General features: G+C 39.5%; 1 protein-coding gene across 7 annotated transcripts in view; it reads right to left on the minus strand.

The window, feature by feature from the left end:
• kif21a (kinesin family member 21A) overlaps positions 1–21,937 on the minus strand; it is a 139,374-nt gene that overhangs the window by 32,968 nt on the left and 84,469 nt on the right. For 4 of the 7 annotated variants that reach the window (XM_068004806.1, XM_068004809.1, XM_068004805.1 and 1 more), the window contains exons 21-26: positions 20,548–20,649; positions 19,509–19,674; positions 17,024–17,044; positions 12,339–12,396; positions 1,400–1,454; positions 735–964 (exon numbers count right to left, since the gene is read on the minus strand). In XM_068004806.1, coding sequence (XP_067860907.1) covers positions 735–964; positions 1,400–1,454; positions 12,339–12,396; positions 17,024–17,044; positions 19,509–19,674; positions 20,548–20,649 — 632 coding nt within the window. The remainder of the gene's footprint in view (positions 1–734; positions 965–1,399; positions 1,455–12,338; positions 12,397–17,023; positions 17,045–19,508; positions 19,675–20,547; positions 20,650–21,937) is intronic. The other 3 variants (XM_068004807.1, XM_068004810.1, XM_068004811.1) reach the window with 3 other exon arrangements.

The raw sequence follows: 21,937 nt of genomic DNA on the forward strand, positions 1-21,937 counted from the left end.
TAAGGTAGGCCAATGAGATGAAAAAATAAATCGTATGGAGGATGAAGGGATAGCAGAAATACTGAATCTCACTATTCATAGAAAAATGTGGTAGAGGAAAAGAAAGGGTAAGAGGAGGAAGTGAAGCAGTTAGCCAACATAACTATAGATAAGGAAGTATTGTACTGAATAATTTGGTAAACTCAGTGGAAAAAGCACTTGAAGGCAAGTACTCTACAGTGCTAACGATGGGTACCCAAATGGCAAGTATTCCCGTTCCCAGTACCAGCATTCCTCACCTTGATCAGCTTTACATGAAGGAGATAGTCACAATAGAAAAGGTCAGTGTCTGTTATTCACCTTTCTCCCCACCACCCCCACCCCCCTGCAACTGCCAAGATAAGTCATATTTTTAATTATATGATGGACTTGCATATTTACAATGTGCTACGATGTTTAATGTTCAGCTACTAAATCAGAAGTTTAAAACCTTTCCACGTTCAAGGTTTTTTTGAACAAGGACAAACTTTTTAAAATCGCAATTTGTGAACACTCATTTTTATAGCTGGTTTTAAGCTTTGTTATGTAAATTAATACCATTTTTTTAAGCCTGGGATGCATGCAAAACACTTATTTTATGCTTAACACTGATTTAATACCACAATTGAAGAATAAAGACAGAAAAATGCCTTGGTGAACCAATGTAGCATCATGCAACAAGCTGAGGTAATTAGTGCATGGCAGGCAGAACTTACATGCTACTGCCAAGCCTAAGAGGCAAGCCAGATGGTGATGGTATTATCTCTTTTTCCCTAGCTGAAGCAGCATCAGCTTGCAAAGTCCCAGTGTCCTTTTCAATTTCTTGCACCTCTGCAACAGGCATTAATGGCACAGGCATAGCAAGATCTCCTGCAACAATATCTGAGGCAGAATCACTACTGTCTGCATAAAGCAATTCCATTTGTGTAGCTGTCCTCCTTCGTGCCTGTACAATAATGTGCAGAAACATTTAAGATTGTAATGCATTATTAATGGTTAATTGTCAGAATACATTATTTAAGCAAACTTTAAATAGCTACAGTAAATAACTATTAGGATGACTCCAAGCATGTGGTAGTTCTCAACCGACTTGGCAGCATGGATTTAACTCAGCCATCTACTGTATTTCTCAGGTCAGGTATAATAACATTCCTGCCTCAATGTCAAGGAGTAATTTATGAATTAATTGACTTCAAAACAATTACTAATCATTTTAAAGCTGTACATAAAGACATTAGACATAACTCCAGATATTAATCTGACGACATTTATTTTAAATTTTCAGGAGGTCTCCCTGCTCTACAAAGTATGCTTGCCCCAATGACCTATTAGGTACCAATGTATCTCACTAACCAAGTTAAAAAATAAGTAACTCAAATACCTTATCCTTTGGTTTGGTGTCACCTGTTAATCTCATAAGGTCAGATGTCAGTGAACTGTAGAAATAAAGGTAGAAACACTAAGCAACCAAATAAACTTCCTGTCACTAGAGATATGATTTCATCAAGCTGATCTTCAATTGATTTATTCAATAAGTTATTTTGAGCATTAGTTATTTTAATAGGATTTAACACTCAACTGAACAATCAGCACAAACTACCAACTAAAGCCCAATTTTAGTCTGTTTCCTCCAATTAAAGGACAAAGACAATTAATTTTTTTAGAAGTTTCCTGCCTCCACTAAAATTACATAAAATCATATGCCCCTACCAAAAACCTTGATGAAATATTGAATGCACACTAGCACTAATCAGGAATAATTTAACATCCTTCATTTGTAATATCTTAAATGCAGTCTGCAGTAACAAGATGTCAAATGCAACATTCAGTGAATACATGTTGACAGATGATTATAGCAATGACTTCTCAAATTGGCAGACTTGGCAATATAAAGGAAGGAGATCCATATTTCAGCACAGAGGTTACAAAAAGCATTTTGGAGGCAATAATGCACTGTGTGACAGGATACTACAAATAGCTTCTGTCCTTGTATTCTTTGAATGTACCTCGGCTTCCAAAAACAAGTGAATAGTTCATCCAAAAGTTAAAGTGAGACAATGCCACTTCATTCAGGTGCCATACATATATCAAATGTAGGTATGCTCTTCCCCATAGCCGGTTTATAAAAGGTGTATTCAATATAATTCTGTTCTTTTGAAAATTTGATGCAAAGAAACAAGCTGATATAAATGTTATAAAAAGATTGGACCATGTCACAAAGAATTGAGGGTGAAGTAAAAAGGGAACATTCCAGGTTGATGCTGAAATAATTTCAGTTATCTCAAAATAGCTTTAGATTTCAGAAAATCAGACTCAAACAACTCATACATAAATGTTTGTGGAAACAAGATTCAAATCTTAGGTAAACATTAACATTCAATTTTCTTAGTACCTTTTATAGACTCAATTTCTCAGTTGGCAGGCTGAAATAGCTCCCATCTCAACCCTTCACAAGCTAGGTGATAGGCCATGAATGAGCAAATGCTGCAAATAAGTGAGCCTAACTGGAATTCAACACCCAAGGTTGCTCGTTTTATCCTAGGGTCGATCACTCAGGATTCAAAGTCTTCAATACAAATAATTTAAACAAAGCCAATGAAGAAGCACAATGAAAGGAAGAATCCCTCACAAAGTGTGTCAACCATTTGAAAAGCCAAATCTTCACACTGTAAGGAGCATGATGGTTTTCTCAGAGTTTGTTAGCTGTCAAGTTCAGCAAGTCTAAGAACTAGTACAGGGTTTTCAGGATAACTGCTGCCTTCTCTATTCAGATCTTGTAATAGCTCATGGTTGTAAGAAATAACTGGGAAAGGAAAGCAGCACATTTATGTTGGGTTTATGATTTCAGAATATGGGTATGTCATCCTGTCAATGAATTGAAGTGGGGCAAACAGCAACTGAAATTTGCACAGTACGTTGGTCTCAATCATTTCAAGGCATTAGTCATGTCTTGGGTGAATCATCCTGGCAATTCTCTTAGGGAGCATAAAATGGAGAACATTCAGTTGCAATGGTCTCGTTAAGAATCTTGCTTTCACCGCCAAACAAAGTTTGAACTCTGCTTGAAGTGGATGGCACTCAGGCTGCATGGTCCTCCCGTTGTCGTATGGTATTAAAATTGTATCCATGCGTGTCTGTAGCCAAGTCATTCTTACATTGGTTTCCCTTGGCGTTTCTCTCCATTTAAGAGGAAACTAAATACCAGTCCAACCCAGGTGCAAGATTTCACACAATTGGAGATAATGCAAAGCCTTCCTCCAAGGAGCTTTTTAGTGTACTGCCCTGCCGACGACCTCAGATCTTTGGAAGTTATGCTTATGGGAACCTCCCTCAACTAAGGCTAGCTCTTGAGGACCTAAAGAACAAATTCTGAAGTTCCACCTTGTTCTGCTAAGGCAAATATGAAGGTTTCAATAGGAAGTAGGCTGACTGCTGTGGTGCCACCTGCGGTCAGTGCAATGATCGAGGAAGTCAAGGTGGTGCCCATTGACACTTCTGTAGCAGCTGCCACCTTGAATGGCAACAACTTGGTCACTTATGCTGTGTTGATTGCCCGCTTGAAACAATTCTAACAATGGCTAACTTGGGCCTCATCACACATCCTGCAAGAGATTGAATCAAGGATTCAAACAAACCTGTGTTTAAATACAGAAGCAACTCAGCCGGCACTTGAATTTTGGGACAGCTTATTATTCAGAACAGCCTTGATGCCCTATATTTGATTCTGGTGCTCATTCTACAATGAGTTGGAAACCAGGGTCTGTGTGGAATGTCAAATGAGGCCATCTTCCAAAATATTTAATTTACTACATGATTTAAAATAAACCTTGCATGACCATTTATATCACAGAACTGTGCACCCTGTTCTATGATATAATGGGAAGGTAACATTAGGATTATTCATGGACACAATCGCTGGATTTTACTGATCAGGTAATGTACTATTCTCCAGTCCAAAAAGCCAAGCAGAGAAGTTGCCTGTCTAATGTGCCAACACCAGGGAATCCAGGTCTTGGCCAGCAAACTAGATTATTTTTTTCTTTTTCACTGAAGAGTAAGCAGGAACCCTACAGCATAGAGGTCAATTTGTAGCCTAGCTGAGTAACTGACAGATCAAGCCTGTAATTACTACACAGGACAAAAAAACTAAGCAATAATGTTAAGAAACTTTTCCAAATTTCATAAAGATTTTAAGAATATCTAAGACAACAACATGAAAGTCTTTGACTATTTGAGGGTAAGCCAGTTTGGTACAGATGAAATAGGTTGCATCTAAACAGGGTAGGTAAAGGAAGACTAGGTACCAAATGTTAGCTTGACTCAGTTAATTGCATTCTCTCTTGAGCCTAGATATTGTGGGGTGAAGCCACACTTCAAGAGTTAAGCACATAAACTGGCTGATATTCAAAAGTAATACTGAGGGAGTGTTGTATTGTCAAAGCTTCTGTCTGCTTGCTTTGATGGGTCAGACAGATGTTAAAGACCCCGCAAAATTACTTGGAGGAGCAGGGTATTCTCAGTATCCTGGACAACATTTCTTCTTTAACAAATACAAGAATCAAATTAACAGGTCATTCATCTCATTGCTGAGATCTTGCAATGCACAAATGCCTGCTGCAATTTCCTACATAACAGTGGTTGAAAGTAATTCAGTATATGGGAGGAGTTATGGAATTTCAGAAGCCCAGTTTCAAGTGAAAAGAAATTCTATATTTTATATGAATTAGTGTAGCTTCGTTTAGGTACTGGAATGTTGCTTCAGCTGCTGCTATGAGTTTCCTGGAATTATAGAATGATACAGCACAGAAAGCAGCCATTTGGCCCATTCCCTTGCTCTTTGAAAGAGCTATCCAATTAGTCCCTTCCCCATAGCCCTAAGTTTTTCCCCCTTCAACTATCTGTCCAATTCCCTTTTGAAAGTTATTATATGCTTCCACCATCCTCTCAGGCAGGGCATTCCAGATCATAACTTGCTGTGTAAAACAATTTCTCATCATCTCGCCTCTGGTTCTTTTGCTAATTACGTTAAATCTGTCCCCTCTGGTTACTGACCCATCTGCCACTGGAAACAGTTTCTCTATTTACTCTACCAAATCCCCTATTAAATCCCCCCTTAACCTTCTCTGATCTAAGGAGAACCACCCCGGTTTCTCCATTCCCTCCACGTAACTGAAACCCGGCATTCCTGGTACCATTCTAGTAAATCTCCTCTGCACCTCCCTAAGGCCTTGACATCCTTCCTAAAGTGTGGTGTCCATAATTGGACACAATACTCCAGCTGGGGCCTAACCAGTGATTTATAAAGGTTTAGCATAACTTCCTTGCCTTTGTACTCTTATGCCTCTATTTATAAAGCCAAGGATCCAGTATACTTTTTTTTTTAAAACAGCTTTCTCAATTTGTCCTGCCATCTTCAAAGAATTATGTATGTGCACTCCCAGGTTTCTCTATTCCTACAACCTCCTTAAAACTGTACTATATTGTTTATATTGCCTCCAATTCTTCCTACCAAAATGAATCACTACACACTTCTCTGCGTTAAATTTCATCTACCATGTGTCTGCCCATTTCACCAGTCTATGTCTTCCTGAAGTCTTACAATCCTCCTCACGGTTTACATTTCCAAGTTTCGCGTCATCTGTAAACTTTGAAATCATGCCCTGTATACCCAAGTCCAGGTCATTAATATAGATCAAAAAGAGCAGAGGTCCTGATACCACTGTATACTTCCCTCCAGTCTGAAAAAACATTCACCACCACTCACTGCTTTCAGTCCCCTAGCCAATTTCTTATCCACGCTGCCACTGCCCCTTTAATCTCATGGACTTCAATTTTGCTACTAGGTCCAGTACGTGGTACTTTATCAAACACCTTTTCAAAGTCCATATACACAGCATCAACCTTCGTCAACACTCTCCATCAAAGATCTCAAGGTAATCAAACACGATTTGCCTTTAACAAATCCGTGCTGGCCTTCATTTATTAACCCATATTTTCCAAGTGACAATTAGTTTTGTCTCAAAGTTTCCCCATCACCGTTAGGCTGACTAGCCTGTAGTTGCTGGGTTTATCCTGCTCTCCTTTTTCGAACATTTGTGGTCCTCTGCCACTGCTCCCATATCGAAGGAGGATTGTAAGATTGTGGCCAGAGCCTCCGCTAACAGCACCCTTACTTCCCTCAGCAACCTAGGATACATCTCATCTGGTGACTTTTCTACTTTGAGCACTGCCAACCTTTTAAGTACCTCCTCTATCTATTTTATCCTGGCTAATTTCTCTAGTACCTCTTCCTTTACTGTGACATTACACCTGTCTTCACTGAAGACGATGCTACCAAAGTATTCATTTAGTACTTCAGCCATGCACTCTGCCTCCACTAGATGATCTCCCTTTTGGTCCCTAATCAGCCCCACCTTTCCTTCGATTACCCCTTTACTATTTATATGTTGATAAAAGACTTTTGGGTTCATTTTATGTTACCCACTAATCGATTCTCATACACCCTGCCCCTCTTATTTCCTTTTTCAGTTCCCCTGTGTACGTTCTGTATTCAGCTTGGTGCTCTATTGTATGATGAGCTTGACATTGATCATAAGTCTCCTTTCTCTTTCATTTTAATCTCTATATCTTGAGTCATCCAGGGAGCTCTAGCTTTGGATGCCCTTCCTCTCCCCCCGTGGGAATGTATCGAGCCTGTACCTCCTCTTTGAAGGCCTCGCATTGCTCATTTATTGTTTCACCTGCCAATCTTTGATCCCAATCCAGCTGGGCCAGATCCCCTTTCAACTCATTGAAATTAGCCCACCTCCAGTTGAATATTTTCACGTTTTTTGTTCCTTATCTTCTCCATAACTACTCTAAACTTAATGATAGTGATCACTATTTCCTAAATGCTCCCCCCGCACTGAAACATTCACCACAAGCAAATCCAGCACGGTTTCCTTCTCATTGGGCTAGAAAACTATTGATCAAGAAAGTACTCTCTCGAACGCAACTCAGGAATTCCTCCCCTTCTTCGCCCTTCACACTGTTATTTTCTGTCTATATTGGGATAATTGAAGTCCCCCATTATCACTACTCTATAGTTCTTGCATCTTTCTGAAATTTGCTCCCCTATCTCCTTCCCACTCTTTGGTTGCCTTTAGTATACACCTAGCAGCGTAATAGCTCCTCTATTGTTCCTTATTTGTAACCAAATAGGTTTTGTCTTTGAACTCAAGTACATTATCCCTTTCCAGTGCTGTAACAGTATCTGATGAACACTGCCAACCACCCCCTCACTCCTTTTTTTCCTTCCCTGTCTTTCCTTAATACTTTGTAGCCAGGAATATTAAGTTCCCAATCCTCCTCCTCTGAGCCAGGTCTTCATTATTGCCACTATATCATAGACCCATGTGGCAATTTGTGCCTGCAGCTCACCAATCTTATTTACCACACTGTGCATTTACACACATGCACTCCATCATAGTTTGCCTCACATTTCCCCACTCACTAATGCTCCTATTTCTGAACTACTCTTTATTCTAATGCGGTTTGTCTCCTAGTCCTCTATGCACCTTGTTCCTGCTCCCTTATGCTTCACCCTGGTTCCCCTCCCAAATTAGTTTAAACCCCCCCTCACAGCACTAGTTAATGTCCCCGCATGGACATTGGTCCCAGCCCCGTTGAGATGCAACCCGTCCACCTTGTACAGGTCCCTCCTGCCCCAGAACTGGTCATAATGCACCAAGAAACTGAAGCCGTCCCTCCAGCACCATTTCTCCAGCTACATATTAACCTGCTTTATCTTATTGTTCCTATACTCACTAGCACATGACACTGTGAGCAATCCAGAGATCATTTGAGGTCCTGCTCTGTAATTTCCTCCCGAGCTCCCAGAACTCTGACTGAAGGACCTCAAATCCTTTTCCTTTCTATGTCGTTGGTTCCAACGTGGACCATGACTTCAGGCTGTACCCCTTCCACCCGCAGTATGTTCTGCACCCGCTTTATGACATCCTTTACCCTGGCAAGGATAAAGGGAGGCATCACACCATGCAAGACTCACGTCGGCGGTTGCAGAAACTCCTGTCTATCCCCGACTATTGAATTCCCTACGACAACTGCATTTCTACACTTCGCTATTCCCCCCAGTGCAGTCCTTTGCTCCGAGGTGCTGTAGATTTGCTCTAGACTGCACTCCCCCGAGGTAACCGTAGAATTGGCAGGCAAAGTATTACACACGCCTCTGCCTGGAAGTATTGCACGTGATAAATTTAAATTAGCCTGGTTAACTGCATATACCCATATTCACCGCCACCCCCTCAACCTGCCATCTCCTGTGGCCTCTCCACTCCCATCGTCTCAATCACACACAAGACCCACTTCCTTACATCTCTCACCACTGACATTCCCCCTACCCGCTTCCAACTCCACGTCAGCAAAACGGCCTTAATCAGTCACAAATGACACCTTCTAACTGTGGTGCATTTTCCCACCTCCTCGTTCTCAAACTATCTGCAGCCTTTGGCCTAGTCAACCACACCATCCTCCTCCAACACCTCTCCTCCACTGTCCCGCTCAAATGGACTGTCCTTGCTTGCTTCCACTCTTACCTATCACTCTCCAGCGATGACTTCTCTTCCCACCCCACACCATTATTTCTGGAGTCCACCTAGGATCTACACTTGGTCCCCTCTTCCTCATCTGCTGGCTACCCTTGGTGACATAATCTACCGACACGGGGTCAGGTTCCACATGTACGCTGATGACACCCAGCTCTACCTCTCCACCACCTCTCAGCTCCTCCAATGCCTTAGTACTATCAAACCACTTGTCTGACAACCAGTCTGGGATGAAACAAAATTTCCTCCAGTTAAACATTGCAAAAACCAAAGCTATTGCCTTTGGCCCCCACCACAAACCTCGTACTCTTCACACCAATTCCATTCCCCACCCCAGCCACTGTCTGAGGTTGAACCAGATTATTCAGAGCCATGGTGTCCTATTTGACCCCGAGCTGAGCTTTCGATCCCAAATACTCCATCACAAAGACAGCATACTTCCACCTCCGCTCCTACCCGATGCCCATCTGCGGCTGAAAACCTCATCTATCACCTCTCAACTCAACTATTCCAATGCTCTAATGGCCACCCTCCCAACTCAAACTCCAACTCATCCAAAACACTGCTGCCCATATCCTATCGCACATGTCTCACTCACCCATCACTCCTATCCTTGCTGATCTACATTGGTTCCTGGGCCCCCGAAGCCCTCAATTTAAAATTCCCATCCTCAGGCTTAAATCCCTTCATGGCCTCACTCCTCCCCACCTATGGAACCACCTCTAGTGCTACAATTCCACCCCCAGATCTCTCTGCTCCTCCGATTCTGGCCAATTGTGCATCCCTCCCACCCTCCCAAGACAGGTAGCCATAGTTTCAGCCTCTGAGGCTTTACGCTCTGGAATTCCCTCTTCCCCTTTAAGGCCTTTTTTAAAAACTCGCCACTTGGCCAAGCTTTTATCCACCCTGCCTAATATCTCCTCCTTTAGCCCGGTGTCCATTTTTATCTGATTGTGCCTCTGAAGCACCTGGGGACATTTTCTACTTTAAAGACACTATATAAATGTAAATTGTTGTTTTTGTTGTAGTCGTTAGCCTAAGCCATACCATCTGCTAGCATGATGGTTTCCCTCTACCCAAAGAAGTCTATTTAACAAGGTGAGGACACTGCGCCACTTCCAGTGCGTACCCTGACAGTAGAAGGGGTCATTTTTCACTCCATGGTATGCTTGGTCATATTCTTCAAGTACAAGATCAGGTTTCACTTGATAAGCAGCCCAGACTTGCCTATGAAGCTGATTTTTCGCATTAGGATGAGTCAAAAACAAATCAAGAAATTCAAATTGGAATCGAGCACTTGGAGATGTTTCCGGGAGACATGTTCAAGTGGTATATAAATGCAAGTCTTTCTTTTAATATAAAAAAGGATGGAATTAAGGCTGCTTAAGACTGGGATAAAAAAAATTAAAATCAACTATGGATAAGATAAATTTGGCCAAAAGCAAGGAGAAAATAAAATGAACCTAGATATCATCCAGCATTGGGCTGAGAAGTGGATAAATAACATTCACACCACATATGCTGGGTAATGACAGAGTCCCCCACCATCTTGGGGGTCACCACTGACATGTAGCTTTACTGGGTCAGATATAACACTGTGGCAACAGCAGACTACAGGCTCGATATTTTGTCTCACCACCTGACCCTCCAAAGTCTTGACACCATCTACAAGGTTCAAGTCAGGCGTGTGATGGAATACTCACCACTTGGCTGGATGGGTACAACAGTAACTTGCATTTATATAGCGCCTTTAACATAATAAAACGTCCCAAGGCGTTTCACAGGAGCATCAGCAAACAAAATTTGACACCGAGCCACGTAAGGAGATATTAGGACAGGTGACCAAAAGCTTGGTCAAAGAGGAAGGTTTTAAAGTGCGTCTTAAAAGGAGGAGAGGTAGAGAGGCGCACAGATTTAGGGAGGGAATTCCAGAGCTTCGGGCCTAGGCAGCTTAAGGCACGGCCACCAATTTGGGGGGGGGGGGGAGGGGGATTGGCGCGGCAAATGAAGTGGAGGAACGCAGAGTTCTGGGAGGGTTGTAGGAGGTAGGGAGGGGCAAAGCCATGGAGGGATTTGAAAACAAGGATGAGAATTTTAAAATACAGTCTCAAGAAGCCTGACAGCACCCAGAACAGGGCAGTTCAATTCATCTCCACCTCTGCCAATGGACTCACTGAAGCAACTAATCAAGATTGTTTTGGCAGCATCTCCCTACCCTGCAAACTACCGAGAAGAATACGAGCAGCAACATCATGGGAAGACCACCACTTCATAGTTCTTGAAGTTACACACCATCCTTATTTGGACACGTATCACCGTTCCTACAGCAATGGGTCAGTATCTTGGAATTCCCTACTTCACACCTTTGTGGAAACACCACCAGGTGCAGACTGCAGAGGTTCAAAGAAGAAAACCCCAATCACATTCTCAGGCCATTTGGGGATGGACAATAAATGCAGTCTTGCCAGCGTCTCCCACATCCCAAAAACATTATTATTTTTTTTAAAAACAGTATTTTCTGTTAATTTACATTTCAGAAAGCCTTTTGCAAGGTTTCACATGGAAGATCTCCAATAAAGCCAGGTCTCAGCCTTAGCTCAGTGGTAGCAGTCTTGCCTCTCAGCCAGGCCATGGGTTCAAGCCCCAATCCAGAAATTTGAGCACATTCTAGGCTGACATTTCAGTGCAGTACTAAGGATGGTGCAGCACTGTCGGAGGTGCTGTCTTCTCTCAGTTAGGTGTAAAAGATCCCATGGCACCATTTGAAAAGCAGAAAAGTTTTCCTTGTGTCCCGGTCAATATTTATCCCTCAACCATCATCACTGAAATGGATTATCTAGTCATCTATCTTATTGTTGTTGTGGGACCTCTGTGCCTAAACAAAATAGTGTTTCCCTACATTACAACACTGACTACACTTCAAAAGTACTTCATTGGCCATGAAGCACTTTGGATGTATTGAGATCATTAAAGGCATAATGTTAAGTGCAAGTTCTTTCTTTTTAACCCAGAGTCATGGGAATCCACAGCAGAACATATGATTGCTTAAGAAATTGAAACAAAAAATAGGTGAATGGTATTGGGAAGGTGCAGGCATCAGTGCTTGAATCCTTGTCAATGTTAATCTACATAAGTTTGGAATACATAGCAAGAACAATGGGATGCAAGTCTATAAGAGATAAGCAAATACAACCAAAGACACAATGCAACTGGATGCTCTGCAGGGAGAGTTAGGACACTGAACAGACAAGAATTGGCAGTAGTAAAACAGTTCTAAAAAATGAGAGCAGCTGAAAATCTTGAACACTTCCATGCCAACAATACCCCAGTTGGTAATCATACATTTGTCAACATTGGATGACAACAGGATTGAGTTATCTGAAGCTATAAAGTGTCATCAGGTTAGCACACTGACTTTAATTGTACCACAGAGCTTCTTACACATCCTCCAATTATTCAGCCAGCAAAAAGCAACTTAGCTTCTCCCAAACACACTTGTTTCTTCAAAACTACATTTTTAAATTGAATCAACTTTCATAATAGCAGGTTAAAAAATTGTGGCAGATTCTTGAACTCAGTTGCTAGTGATTTCTTTGTTCTACTAAATACATCATATAAATAAAAGACCATGGAAATTATTCAGTACACTTTTCAAAAAACAACAGCTTACAAATAAAATAGCAATTCACTTCTGCACTACTCAGTACGTCATCTTACCTGCCATCCGTTCCAGGGCTAGTTACATTTTCTTCTTCGCTGCTTTCATCTCCATTTTCTACAAGTTATTACAAAGCACAAATGTTATCCCTTTAATTTGCATTAAAATTGTATTAAAGGCTTCTAGAGATTTTAGATACTTACAAACTTCAGGGTTATATTTATATACTTGTGCTCGTTGCTATCACCTTACATTTCCTACAAGTTGTGCAGAAGATTAGAGATACGAGAAGATTACAGAGCAGTAATCTAAAGGCTCAGAGAATATCAAGCCACAAGAGTAAATTTTAAACCATCTTACAACAGCTATCTGAATTCCAAGATCAAAGATGAGATTACTGCACTGTAATTACTACTATTTATGGTTTAAGTTATGTGTGAATTGTAGCAACAACTTGTAATGCACGTATGCCATCCCCTGGTTCACTACACAAATTTGATTTGCGGTCATGACCAATTCATCTGGTGAGAATTGCACAAAAGCAAACATTTCTTGAATTAAATAACTGCAATATCACAACCTAACAAGTTCACATTGATTAATATCACAAATCACTTTATAACCTACAAAGAAAAAACTAGTTTCTCTCCTGGTGGCCTGGAAAGTTCATAATTTCCTTCAGATCACAATTCTTTCTGCTCCAACAGTGCAATTTTAGGTTTTATTTGAAAATTTTAGATTTAGGTGACAAACTATACAGTCTTCAAAGGGTTAACCAATGAGAATACATTGCTACATATAAATAAAGGAGTATTCTACCCTGACCCCACTAAAATCCTACAGAACCAATTATATATTCCTACTTAATTAGGGAAATGTTTCCTTCAAATCATAAATTTTCCATTAGACGAGTAAAATGAAAACCAGAAGTGAACAAGTGATAGAAACAGCATTTCAGGCAAACCAGCTCATAGATCAGTTTTGATGAAGGGTTATGCCTGAGACATTAAGTTGGCTGTGCTCGCCACAGATACCGACTGACCTGCTGAGTGCTACTAACATTTTGTTTGTTTGTTTCAAACTAGCTAATAGGCTTCAGCTTCCATCCTGTATTCAAACTGACAGATTGGATACAGCCAAGGTCTTTCACGATTTTTGCTTAAAATTTGTTAAAATTTATTCCCTAGAGTAAGAAAGGCCACTGCTAAGTTATAGTTTAAATTGGATTCCAAATAGTTACATTTGATTAGAAGAGTACTTTGATGACTGGACGTTTCAACTAAAAATCAAACTCAATTTTGAAAATGAATTAGCTTAGAACACTACTTATAGTTTTGGTATATAACACTTGTGGGTTCATTTGGCACTGGCAAATACAATAGACAATCTACCTTTGCTTATGGCCATCCTCCATATTTAAGTCAATAGCCTGCCATCCAAACAGGTGAGGCATAGGTAACTAAGACATTTCATTTCTACAGGGACAGTCACAAGAGAATGTGATCTCCCTCCAGCCTGCAGTGCATTTAAGGCCTTATTCTGGATTCACACCTCAGTTCTTTCAACAGAAGCAGAAGAAACCAGCTGATATTTTGAGGCAAATATACAAACATGAGAACGCTCCTTGCTCTTTAAGTTACAGCAAGCTTGCATATGGAAGGTAAACTCTATTCAAAAAATGAAGACCATGCTGATGGTAAGTAATCTAGTGGTGGTTCTTTTGTTCATTCTACACATATAAATGAATTAGACCGGGCCTGTTCAAGAGCCAAAGAATGATAACTGAGCGACAATTTTCAAGTCAGTTTTCAGCAAAGCACAAAAGTATTGCCCAACATAAAAATACTCCCATTATGAACATGTACAAATCACTCGTGGGCACTATGCAGATCAGGTCCAAAAGAAATGGTCACACTGCCCATAAAGTGGTTACAGCACAAACAGAACAGCTAAAGTGTAAAACAAAAATACATGCTTCCATTTAGCCATATATTGTTCTGCAATGGATTTACTTAAGATTTTGTTTCTAAACAAAATAAGTGTTGAGACTGCTGCTCCTTTTCAACTGTTAGTGAAAATAAGCCAAAACTATACAAACAAAAAGGCACTTATCTGTATGTTAAACCACAAGGGATAGGTCACTCACTAAGGCCTGAACTGCAATTACTCGGCATGGAGAGCTCTGAGCCAAAAGTCAATTTTTTCAAGTGAGGAACTTAAGATGTGATCTTGTGCATCAGAGATGAGCTTGCAAGGCAGTTATTTTAGGTCCCACAAAGACCATATTAGATGAAAAAGGCATGAGCTTTTGAGTTTCTCAGTGCTGGGATACCATTATTATTGAATGATTCCTGCCAAGGAAGGGTATAAGCTGCAGTAGTTGCTGCACGAACCAGTCATGAACTAGGTGAGACCTTAAAAGAACAAGGACTGCGAAAAATGGGTGGTTGAAATAAATCAAGAAACAGCGAGTTTTGGATGATAATAGGGTGTCCCAGCAAAGAAGAAAACCTGGCATCATTAATCAATTCCTCTCAAGCGAGGCCATCAATAAGTCTTCCGAGGTCCTCTTCGTTGTTCAGGTTGCCTTTAAGAATCTGTTTTGTAATGAGCATTTACTTTCTTCTCAGCAACTCTCAACTGAAGTCCAAGCTTGTCCAACAATTGAATATTATTCCCACTGGAAGGCACATCCATTGCACTCCTCGTAGCAGAGGAGAAAAGCAAAATAAAACCTTCCCACCCAACAGCTTCATGTTCAAATGCTCGATGATATAGAGGCTACATATGAAGATATTTGTTAACACCTGGGTGAGGTTGTGAAAGCTACAAGCAGCAGTGGCACCAGCACCCACTAAATCAGTGCACATCTCAACCAAGAAAATTACGCAGGAAACAAACTGCAATGGAGCATCGTTAAAAGATATTAATGCGAGCATGTTGAAGAATGCTAAAAATACTTTTAGGAGAACTCATAGGAGAAATCGTTGACCAAGAAAACAGAGGAAGATGATTCCTTTCTCTGCTACAGAACAAAGAAACTGTTCCCAATAATGGGAGAAATTTAGCACAAACTCAAAAGGTGCATGTACTAATGGCTTGGTAGGTCAGGGGCCTCATATGGCATGGAAGGCACTCAAAGTGGGCATCATGGATGTCTGTCAACAGGAAGGACTTGTGGCACTTTACATCAATCTTGAAACCAGATACTGACATCCATCGGCAGGCCTTAGTACACCAAAATCAAAATGGTCAAGGCGGCTCAAAATGAACACTATGCAGGATTTAGCACAAACCACAAATCTGTATATAACGAATCCTTTTGATTCAGATAGCTTTTGGGGACAATCAAATTCTGGTCAGCAAATTTTACGACAAAGAATTTCTTTTATTGAACAAGGAAACAGGACCTGTTGCAAATGACTAAGGAAAATAACTTGATGGCCTATTTCAAAAAATTCTAAATGATTCTTTTATTGTAAGATTGAGGAAACCTCTGACTGTATGTGGAGATTGAACAAACAAATGAAGAACTGCCAATGTTACAGCAAATAAATTCATTTTAATAAATGTCCCACTGCAGAGATGAGGGTTTAGTTTTTAATTTTGGATTGCAATTTTTACTTGACTGTAAAAAAGTGGCAAATACAAGACATTTCTCTGCAAGCTTGAAGATCTATGGATCATCTCGAATTCTAACGCCATATCAGACCTTGGGATGAAAGTTAATTTACTTTATTGCTAAGAGTGTACATGTAATTTCCTGTATATCCTTAACATTCGCACAAAATGTGCTCTGATTAGCGTTAGAAAAAGTAAATTTTACATTATGGTTCATTAAGGAAACAAACCATGATGATTTGGACATCTTGGTGCATCAGTTAGAAACCACAGTGTAGAGGGAATTTTTTTTGAACAGATATTTGGTTGGTTCAAACCTACGATAGGCAACTTACAAAAGTTATCACTTTTAAACTGACATTAAATAGGCTAGTCACAGATTACATCAATATACTACAAATCACTGACTGCAATTTACTCAGTGCTGGTAATTAAAATTAATTATAGATATTATCTTGAGTTTGAAGACTTTTTCCAAACACTGGCAGTGCTCAGAACTGTGGGTGTCTAATCTAGTGCAGGACTTACAATCTCTCACAATGTCTCAAAGCACAATAGCCACAGGTGCTATTTAGTTTGGAAAGTCTTTTTCAAGAGAGAAAATCACCAGATAGATTTTTATGGGCCTTAATCTTACTTTAAATAAATGGCATTGAGCACAAATGTTAGCTGGTATTTATACACACCTGTTATTTTTGTCTTGACTAGCATGAAGTATTTCCAACTTTATGCATTTACATCAACTGTACATTCACAATATCCATAATTTAGATCACAATTACTTCAATGAGTTAAAGTAGCAATGAACAGACAGAAATAATCCAGGCCTATAGTGTTGTCATACAGAAGTATTCAACATTTAAGGTGAAAATGGAGCCAACATTTTGCCACATCTGTCATTAGTTAACTTCTGGAGCACATGTATACAAGGTTTCAATGGTTCACATGATAAAAAAAAGCTGGTAGTGAGTCTGGAAAATGTAGATCTGCATTCAGATCCCATAAAATGCTGCATGCAGACTTTGAACATTTACAGATGTTATGAAAGATGCAGCAAGGTTAGCATACAAGCATGTTTAGTAAACCATGCAGTTACACATAACAGTAGGCGCAATTAACTTACCCATAGGTATGCTATCTAGTTCTGTGTAAATAATAGCAAATCGGGAAACAAAAGAAAAGCAACAAACCAATCAAAAGGAATCCACCATATTTAAAAAAATCTGTCCTACAGAGTGTGAACAGCAAGAATGAACCAGTGCTGAAATAAAACAGAAATAGATCCAAAACTACATTTATAGCGTTTGTTATTACAAACACACGCTTTTGCTGAAAATATCAATAATGCCCAAAAATAACCATTTCAAATGATAAACACCCCCAAACATGATGTACAACAGGTAGATGATTAAGAATTTTACTTCTATAAAAAGGAAAAATGTTAAAACATTTTGGGATATTTTGTCCCAGTGCAGCATCTCAGGAAATTCGAAATATGGAATAGTTATTTTGAAGTCCAATCCTACATTCCCACCAACAATTTTTTTTACTTTGAAAATGCAAAGTAGCAATTTATACTGCATATTATAGGGTAGACAAATCCACTAGGTCCAAACTGTAATGTTTGAAGAAAACAAACATTAGGATAATTGAACAGCTGTGTAATAGTTCACCATTGAGGGATTAAGGAATTTACAATATGACACTTGTCACTGGTTGGTGCTTGATAAATAACTAAACCCAGTTTGCTGGTGACTTAAGCTACATTCAATTGTTCGCCTATCCATAGGAATTGAAAAAAGGTATTTGACATATTGCACAGAAACAGTGCTGCTTTATGTATGTCTTTATTGTGATTTTTTTTCCAAACTATTCCAATGACAGGGAAATCAAAAAGGTAGAATGGACTTATTTAACTGGAATCTGGTGACTACTTGGAAGGAAAATTCAGTGCTCAGTGATGTAGCCAAGATGAATAGTGTATCACTGAAGTTTATAATTTACCAGTCAACCTCCAGAAGGTGAAAACAGATTAAGAAATGTTGGAACATCAGTTCAAATGATAGTTAAATCAGCTTCTGCAGAATAACATTTAAGCCCCAGGCCTGACCCAGCATCTCCAGAAACACTTTCAACATAATTCGCTGTACAGTGATCAAGTCCAGGATCCTGGGCCGACTTTCCCAAACCTAACCAAGAGGTGCTGCCACCAATCCTGTCCTGTTGCCCTGGCTGAGATCAACTAGAAGCCAGGGACTGTACCTGGGACTTTCCAGTCCACATGGCTTGGAGACAACTTTATTTCACTATCAGAGCAACCTTATCCTGAGCTCTTTCTCATTGATAACAAATGTTGATGCAACATGAACCCTAACTGAATTGTACTTAAAATTCAAATACCTTTAAGATATTATGGTAGATAGCATAAGCACTGGGTTATGCTTCACTAAATATATGGCAGATTAGTGGAAGCCTTTCTGAAGGAAGTAATGCACAATAATTGTGATAATCCTATAATTATGGACCGTCCAAGATTCAATGTCAGACATCCGATTTGAATCAGGATGAATAACTCCCATTGTTTGGGGAAAGGTTCAATTTTTTTTTGAGACGAGAAGAATATATTACTAAGTTCTAAGAAATAAGGGCGAGACAGCTAGAGTGCACTATAAACTGCCATTTCTCCTGAGATCTTTTTACAACCTTGGGAGGTGAAGATGGATTGATACTTCCACTTCTAATTTAGAAACACACAATAGAGTCTCATCTTACTCCATGGCATATTGCAGAGCTGGGGAAGCAGATGCCAAAAAATAAGTGTCTTGGTTTTGTATGCGCGTGTCAGAACCAAACCTCTTGATGTACCAACAGTGCTACTGCAGAGATAATGGAGACATTAGTGCTAAATAACTGTGTCCCAAATCACAAAATAGCCAGGGGAATTCAATCCATTCAAGAAACCCAAGATTGATCCTAAACTAAGAAATGGCCAGAAAGTAAGCTCTCGAGTATATTGCTGCAGTTTGTGGTTAATAAAAAACAAAAAAACAAACAGGAACCTTCATTTTAGAGGCATATTACATTTCAAACCAGAAATTAACCTGCTTCTCAATATCAGAGAGGCATCTATAGGAGTAGAACTTTTTAAAAAAATATTGCTATTGGATTTTAAATTCTACTTGGATTTTTGAGACTAAAAGGGCAAGAGGTAACTCACACTGCCCCAAAACTCCTCACTGTAAACATTCAGCCAAATGGTGTTGGATGAGCTGGAAAAGCCATAACTTCCTTCAATAAAATGCCAATTAGTTGCATTTGGGGCACCAGTGATGTATACTTGAAAAGGTTAGGTTGGCAAGTCACCAACTAATTGTGGTTTATAAGTGTTTTCACAAGCTATTTTTCCACAAATTTTCTAAGACTGATTTGTCCACTACATTTTCCCATATGTAGCAAATTGATATAATACAGTAATATTCAACAAATTCATTCCAAACAGCATTAATTCAAAATGCCAGCAAATGAGCATGGATAACAAATCTAAATTACATCATGCACTGAAAACAAAATATGCATGCCACCTGTGAAGGTAAGGGTCACAAAATTACCTTGCAAAGCATTTCCAAGTAAAGCTTCCAGCTCTGGATTAAATTCAGCCTTCTCTTTCAACATGTGGAACAGTAGTTGGTTTTGAGTAGAACTGTTAATTTCTATTTGCTTTACTCGACCTTCCAGAACCTTAATTTGAGATTCCTTCTGAGCAGCTTGAAGACCCTAGGACCAGATACATTATTTTTTCTTTGAGGCATTTTCTTAAACAATGCAAAGTATTACAGTTAAAGCAACAAAAATATCTAAGTCAAGGTTAAATTCAATTTAATTATTTTTTTCTCCATGAATCCCTCCATCTCAGAATCAAGGTCTATGATTTTTAAACTTTATTCTACGTTCTTGAAGGAAATTGCACAGAACCATCAAGACCAATATGAAAACTTATTTAGTGTTACCTACCATATATTCATATCAATTCTTTACCTACAGGCAATGGTAAATGCAACAGAAGTACTCCTCTGCCATATTCAGTTAGGAAAAAAAATGCAATATAAATGTTATTTCTAAAATTCCCACAAACTCCAAAAAGATCCAGCACTCCAAGCTTCAAAGTGCTTAGAACTACTAAGTTAATGTCAGTTACAAGCCTGTTCGTGAGGAGTCGCATGAAGTCCAGCAGTGCTCAACATCCTTGTTATTCTGGATGCCAAAATGCTGTTGTCAGCCTGGAAAACTCATTACCCACAGCAGTACCTGCAAGTCAATCGTGCAAAACCTTGCACAGGAGCAATATAAATTTGGATTTATTATTCGGTTTAAATATCAGAAACCCACTACTGATTAGTAAGAAATCTATGTTGTTAAACATGCACCACATTAAATATGCAAGTCACATATTAAGTGCGGACAGTAGCACATTAAAATGTACCCACTGCATTCGCCACCATTTTTGATGGTTTTGAATAACCATGCTAATTTGCTCCAATCTAGACAGGATGGAAATGATACCAATCACGAGCCAGCAACCGTGCAAAACCAAATAATTCACATGTTCTCCCCAAAATTAATCACAAGTTAGTAAACCAAATAATTTACCTTATTAATAGCCATTGTGAGGAAGTGATCCAACATGTAGCGAGCTTCTGTCAAAGAGCAGGAAGTGATCACTGCTGAGACGTCCACTGTGCCACCTTCCTCCTGCAAGAAATTAAAAACAATTTAAGTTTTTGCAATGTTCAGGGGGAGGAGGGGAAGACTACTTATCTTGAATATTTCTGTAAAACTGATACAATAAATGACACAGCTATTTAATGCTAAAAGTTATTTAAATAGTTTACATGGCATGCTGTTCTGCTCAATTTTATTGCAAGCTGTTTTTCCCCCTAATTTGACAATAGTATGGTGAATGTAGGGGCAGGGAAGAGAGAAAGCAAAGTGGGCATCCATGTGGGAGAGAGAAAGGAAAAAGAAGTCTGTGAATGAGAGAAAGTGAGAATACTGATCATGGGTTTGTTTTCATTTATTCTCTTTTAGGCTATACTATGACTGCAGTAAACACTCCAGCTCCTAGACTACCCATTAGCAGTCCCATATATGATATACAAAACAGGGGTGATTCAACTGGATGTGCAGAAAAAGTGGTTTCACAGGTTGTTAAAAACATTTATAAGATTCGCCCCAATAAATTTGTAAATTGGATAATCATACCAAGGACTCTTGCAGTTACAGAAGAATATTGCCACTGTGTGTTCCTTACAAACTAATGAAGCAATTGCTGATAAATAATCACTTAAAACATTTTACCACCAGAGCAGACAGAGTTCAGAGAAAGATCCAGGATCTTGAAGATCTCCATGCCACAGTTTGGCATGGATGAGCTCTTATTTAAATTCCTGAAGGCCTGATGCAGAAATTGTTTCTTCCTTTCTGCTCTTCTTACTAACTACTTTCAAGATGTTATCAAGTGATTAGGTTAATAGTCCTCTTGCTCTGGTAATAGGCTACCACGGGCCTCTTATTTCACACTGCTTTATAACCTTTGGACTACCGATATTCCCACTAGTGTTCATTATATCTGAATAGCTGATACCTTTCTCAACAGACTGGCGCTTTTAAGAATTGAATAAGCTGCATACAAGAAATCTGCAGGTTATCATTATCCAGAAAAGTGCCTTCTAATCCCTAACCCCGCGACTGCTTTCCACCTCGATTACAGGAGCACCAAATATCAAATCGGTGCATCATCCTGTTGCACTCAGTCTCAGCATGTGGAGGCAGCAATTTATCATGGTGAATCTTAACCCTAATCAACTAATGCCATCTTTGCAGGAGTCATTAAAAACTAGCTGGCACAGTCTAGGGTGCCAATACTCCTCCTCAAACTTTTGCTTGTATAACAATAACTTGCATTTTTATAGCACCTTTAATGTAGAAAAAATGTTGCATAGTGCTTCAGAGTCACAAGGAAGAAAGGAATGCTGAGCCA

The sequence above is a fragment of the Heptranchias perlo genome, chromosome 24, assembly GCF_035084215.1.
Source record: "Heptranchias perlo isolate sHepPer1 chromosome 24, sHepPer1.hap1, whole genome shotgun sequence".
In the NCBI taxonomy this organism is placed as follows: Eukaryota; Metazoa; Chordata; class Chondrichthyes; order Hexanchiformes; family Hexanchidae; genus Heptranchias; species Heptranchias perlo.